The sequence below is a fragment of the Malaclemys terrapin genome, chromosome 22 (assembly GCF_027887155.1).
Source record: "Malaclemys terrapin pileata isolate rMalTer1 chromosome 22, rMalTer1.hap1, whole genome shotgun sequence".
NCBI classification, from domain to species: domain Eukaryota; kingdom Metazoa; phylum Chordata; order Testudines; family Emydidae; genus Malaclemys; species Malaclemys terrapin.
Genome location: NC_071526.1, coordinates 6,164,139 through 6,170,138, shown reverse-complemented (window position 1 = coordinate 6,170,138; position 6,000 = coordinate 6,164,139). Strand labels below are relative to the sequence as shown.

Here is a 6,000-nt window from a genome sequence, read left to right as displayed (position 1 = left end):
AAGAGCAAACTATCCCACGACATAAGAAAGATAGGACGTATGGCAAGAGACCACCCTGGCTTAACCAGGAGATCTTCAATGATCTAAAAATAAAAAAAAAAGTCCTACAAAAAGTGGAAACTAGCTGGAGACATAAAGGGTAACAAGAAAACTTTCTACAAATATATTAAAAGCAAGAGGAAGACCAAGAACAGAGTAGGCCCATTACTTAATAAAAGGGGAAAAAACAATAACAGAAAATGTAGAACTGGCCAGAGGTGCTTAATGGCTTCTTTGTTTCGGTTTTCATCAAGAAGGTTGGTGGTGATTGGACGTCTAACATAGTGAATGCCCCTACTTCCCTAAGTAGTCTCTACCTGTGCTGATATATTTAGTTGCAGTATAATTTTTAACTACTCGATGTCACTCTTTGCTGTATGGAGACCCAAGCTGGGTGGGGTCCATGGTAAACAAAAGAGACAAAGCTGGGACTCAAATACTGTGAAAGCCTGTTTGATTGGCTACAATTGTAGCTGTTTTCTACAATAAATGACTCCTCTTTAAGACAGTCTGTGGTACTATATAGAATACTACCCAAGCAAGTAGCCCCACCGAAAGCAATGAATAGGGATTACTCATGTGATTAAGGGGGTTACAGGATTATTAGGGCTGGGTTACATGGGTATGATGCTGAAGTATGAAATCAGTGGAGTTACATCAGATTTACACCTGTATATCTGAGAGCAGAATTAGCCCTTTAGGTTGCAAGCATCTCAGGACAGGAACCTGACATACTCTATAGACTTTCCCACACTGGAGCCTTTCCTGGGAGCCTTTCCCCTGACTCCCATTGGTGCTGGATTGACACCAAAGTCCAAGATGTCGATATAAATCTGAGAGGAGAATCTGTCTATATGATTGAACTGCACATTTTTTGGCACTGAACAAATACATAATAGTATAAATAACCAAATAATTACAACCCGTAACACAAAACAGCCAGCCTTTTAAATTTTTGAGCAAACTTTTAATTTTTTCCTCTATCCAAAAACATCTTCTATGGTGACGTTCCTGAACAGGCTTGTGTTATCTGAAAAGCTTTTTACATACTCTCAAGTATAAATATTCTGATAGGAAAAAAAATAATTCCCAAACCCAACCACTCATGCTCACATTTGGAGGGATGCGTAACGTGGCATGCGTCGCTGAGACTGGATACTCCCTGCTTAACATCATCTGCCACGGAGACTGCGCCTGGGTGTGGCACGCCACGTCAGACACCTCTGGACTGTGCTGGTTGTTTGTATAGCCTGGGTCACCACCAGCCGGGAAGGGAAATGGGTCTAAACCTCTGGCACATTGTGATGAGATGCTCAATATAAGAAAAGCAGAGATGCCTCCAGACATGGGGCTGGAGAGGGAGCTGGTGGCCTGCAGGCAGACAGGACACCATAACTACATTTTTTGTGAACACGGATGGAAGGAACCACAGAGCCAAGCAGTCGGGTAGCGGCTTATCCCATGGGATTGGTGCTGGTAGCACTACCTTGGGTGACATAAAGCCGTGTATGGGCGGGTTCATTGTGCAGTTCAGGACTTCACCGTGGAAGGCCAAACATGGGACAGGTGCTGGCTAGCCAAAACACTGCAGGGGTATTAGTTGACTAGAACTGAGCTTACTTTCGTCTACTGTACAATAGCTGTGGGTCGTACCTGGCTGCAGGAGTGTCCCATCCTAGCACATCTTCAATGCCACACTCAGCAATCACTGCTTAGTTTCACCTACTTACTGATGAATGCTTTGTGCTTATAATAATACATTGGTTGTCTGTGAGGGCGGGTTTTCACACTCAGGATCTGAGTTGCTTTTAAACAACTTGATTCTTAAATAAAATTACAGTATGCACAGAAACAAAAGATGCAGAAGAACACAGCGAGGATTCACAGAACTCATAATCAAGTACTTAGTAACAACATATATATATATTAAGCTTTAGATTAAAAAATATATTTCTGGGGTTTTATATATGTATACTATAGGATGCAAGGGACATTAACACATTTTGGCACGCAGTGATTCACAGTGCTTTGCCCTTTAATATGATGTCTGCTCTAACGTTATAATGTTTCCTTTTTAGAAGAATGCAGCTAGACTAGATTTTTCTTTTTTTTACGTAGAAAGCTGGATGAAGTGCTGCGGCTGAGTTGCTCCTGTGTATGCATGAAGGTCTTCTGGTACAATTCTGTTACGTTAGGAAGGAGAAATATAATAGTGCTCCGGGTGTTTAGATGATCTTGTTTTCCAGGGCTGCGATCCTTTTTGTCACAGCTTCCAGTGAGCAAGAGTTAAGGGAAAAAATGGCAGTGCATTTCAGTGATTCACAAGCCAGATCCTCAACTAGCACAACTCAAAGTCAATGGCGATACCCCAATGTATGTCTGCTGAGGATTTGGCCAATTCTGGTAATCTAGTCCATGGTTTTGCCACCTTTTCAGGTTGCTGACCCGGCATTCGAAGTCAAACATTTTTACAACTGCTTTACGTTTACTATAAAAAGCAAGAATAAAAATGTTACAATGATCTGTGTGTGTCTTTTGAGATGATGACCTTGAAGGATAAGGTTTTGTGGGGAGCACAAAGGGAGATTTTCTTTATTTTAGATTCTCATAAAATTTTCAATGCCTCGCAACCCTCTGATTGCTTTTTGTGTCCCTGCTTGGGGTTGTGAGCCAGTGATTGAGAAACACTGATATAGTCCAGGGGTAGGCAACCTATGGCACGTGTGCCAAAGGTGGCACGTGAGCTGATTTTCAGTGGCACTCACACTGCCCAGGTCCTGGCCACCGGTCCGGGGGGCTCTGCATTTTAATTTAATTTTAAAGGAACCTTCTTAAACATTTAAAAAACCTTATTTACTTTACATACAACAATAGTTTAGTTATATATTATAGACTTATAGAAAGAGACCTTCTAAAAACGTTGAAATGTATTACTGGCACATGAAACCTTAAATTACAGTGAATAAATGAAGACTCGGCACCCCACTTCTGAAAGGTTGCCGACCCCGGATATAGTCTGACCTCCTGCATGACATCAGCCCTTGAATTTCACCCAATGATACCTACAGAGGGGGGAATTTATTCTGTAAGTGACACAGTGGGGTCCGGTAACTTGGAGCTGACCTATAACATCTGACTTAGAAAGACATCCAGGCTCAGTGGACAGACACCAAGTGGGCGAGAATCTACCTTATCCCTCAGTGAATTCTCCCAGTGATTTATCAATTACACTTACTGTTAAAAAGTTGTCACTTATTTCCAGCTGGAATGTCTCCAACTTCTACATCTAGCCACTGGCTCCTGTTCTGTCCTTGTCTGCTAAGTTGAAGGTCTCCCTATGATGCAGTGCAATGCTCCTGTTCTCACTGAAGTGAACTGGAATTCTGCCATTAACTCAGTAGGAACAGGCATCAATTGCTTACTTAAAGCAGTGTCTCCTTGTGATGAAGTGCAGGTAGACTTGTATTTAGCATGCACCTTGCAGCAGGGCCTCTTGTGAGCTCTCTGTTCTGCCCACTCCCCGCCTCTTGCTTTCTTCTGTCTCTTTCCCCCATTCTTGTGTGCTTCTTTACTTACCCACTCTTAGAGAGCCTCTCTTCTCTGACATGGCAGGAGAGGCTGAGGGAACTGGGATTGTTTAGTCTGCAGAAGAGAAGAATGAGGGGGGATTTGATAGCTGCTTTCAACTACCTGAAAGGGGGTTCCAAAGAGGATGGATCTAGACTGTTCTCAGTGGTAGCAGATGACAGAACAAGGAGCAATGGTCTCAAGTTGCAGTGGAGGTCTAGGTTGGATATTAGGAAAAACTTTTTCACTAGGAGGGTGGTGAAGCACTGGAATGGGTTACCTAGGGAGGTGGTGGAATCTCCGTCCTTAGAGGTTTTTAAGGTCAGGCTTGACAAAGCCCTGGCTGGGATGATTTAGTTGGGAATTGGTCCTGCTCTGAGCAGGGGGACTAGATGACCTCCTGAGGTCCCTTCCAACCCTGAGATTCTATGATTCCTTAGTCCTGCTTCAAGTCCCTCCTCAAACTCCCTTTGACTGTCTAGCTTTCCAGGCTAACTCCCACTCCACTGCCTCCTGTTCCTGTTCTCGGGCTGATGTGAGGCATCAACAAAACATGCCTCTCATGAATGGGAAAAATTCCCCATCAGTATCCCTAAAGGTGCCACCATAACCTTTTTCAAATCCCTCCTTAAAACCTATCTCTGCTATGGTGCTTCCACATCATTATTGGCTGGCATTGGTTCGGCAAGTGTCAATCTATTTGTCTGTCTTGTCCTCCTGTCGTGTCCTGCCTGTCTCAGAGAAGGTGAGCTCTCTGTGGCAGGGACTGCTTTCTTTGTTAATGTCTGCACAGAATCTAGGTACAGAATGTGGTGTTTTTAAAACAGTGTTGGAATTGTGTCTCTTTAATTTGTAAAGGGTTTCTTGGCGCAGTTTCCAGTCTAGGGGCCTCTGCAGGAAAGCATGAGATCAGAGTCAGTTTGCAGAAAGCCTAGAGCAAGGTGGGTTAAATTGTGCCACACCCTTTTTAGGGAGCAGCCTGCTTTGTCTCTCTCTGTTTTGCCGTTCTTGTGCTGAATTCTAAGTATTAAAACAGTGTTATGTTGCTGCCTTCCGGCAAGAGTATTTAATGTTTTTATCTAACTTCTCTGTGTGCATGCCATGAATCTGAACACTGAAACCTAGTCTCCTGACTCCTACTCCAATTTCTTGACCACTGCACTAATCTGTCTCCCTGGTTGGAAGGTCTGGCTAATCTGCTCTCTAGAAAATGGAACCTGACACTGTGAAAATGAGCTGCTTCTAAAGGATATGTTTTCGTGTCAATGACTTTATGAGGTCTTCTACTTTTTTCTGGAACTTCACAATGGCTTTACATTCACATGGGTCCTCCTCTGTGGATAAGAGAACAAAGGTGATGATGAATCAGCCATCAGACAGAGCAAGAATGGAATATATCAAAACCTAAACCATGGTGACAAGTGAAATAAAGTGAAAGCCTTTTCTCCAGCCAGAGGTCTGGAGGAAATCAATACATCATTCAGCCAGATTCTCTGAATGGTTATTGCTGTGTTTAACTTTAAACTAACTAGAGGGTCACACACTTCATTGCTTATGTAGGCCAAGCTCTGTGTGTTATCCAAATTTTTGTATTTCATCAATGATTTACCTAAAACTGATTACACAGATATGGCTTTTCTGATTTTCAGCAGGGTTCTGTTTATTCATGCCTACGCCATTCCCTGTAATTTTGGAATTGATCAACTGCAGTGTTTGTTACAGACAGACAAACAGAAATGTCGTCAAGTTGAATGTGGCGCCCTGCTTCTCTCAGCCAATTAACAGACCTAAGTCAGATACTTGGCTGTCGTCCAGTCTTTTTGTGCCACTCTGGTTGCAAAAGGGGTGAGAGGGCCAGTTTAACTGGCCAGTGATGGGGTGGTGCAGTTCAGGAAGGCTTGATGTTTTAATGAATTACTGTTTTAGAAGCGTGCTGAGACCTTTGGCTGAAAAACACAACGGCAGAAGTGCAAAATGCTATAATTTGGGCAGACTGACATTTTTTCAATCAAAGAATTTCGACCAAAAAAAAAGAGAGAGAGAGAATCCAACAAAACCACACACCTACACAGAAACAAAAAATAACAACAACCCAACACCTGTGAGTGGAAACCTCGAGGTGTACTTTTGCCCCTTGCTTCAGGAGTCAAGTGTTTTCCACCTGCCCTCTGCCCCACTCACCGACACAGATTTTCGTCGGCAGTTCCTTCGCAATCTTGTTGATGGTACTGAAATCAGCAGTATAAAAGTAGTGTGCTGCCACTGGCTCTGAGGCAATTTCCCTTAATTCATCTTCAACGGCATTGCCCACTCCCACAGCGAACATCTCAAAGCCTGCAAGCAATGAGGAGTGTCAGTCCTACTGCGACCATCTCATTGGAACAGCAAAAGAAC

At 43.2% G+C, this 6,000-nt stretch overlaps 1 protein-coding gene across 1 annotated transcript in view; it reads right to left on the bottom strand.

The window, feature by feature from the left end:
• Positions 1-973: 973 nt before the first annotated feature.
• Positions 974-6,000, bottom strand: part of MATN1 (matrilin 1) — a 39,399-nt gene continuing 34,372 nt past the window's right edge. Inside the window, exons 6-8 of the mRNA XM_054011884.1 lie at positions 5,788-5,940; positions 4,862-4,940; positions 974-2,316 (exon numbers count right to left, since the gene is read on the bottom strand). Of these exons, the coding sequence (XP_053867859.1) occupies positions 2,265-2,316; positions 4,862-4,940; positions 5,788-5,940 (284 nt within the window). The 3' untranslated portion in view covers positions 974-2,264. The remainder of the gene's footprint in view (positions 2,317-4,861; positions 4,941-5,787; positions 5,941-6,000) is intronic.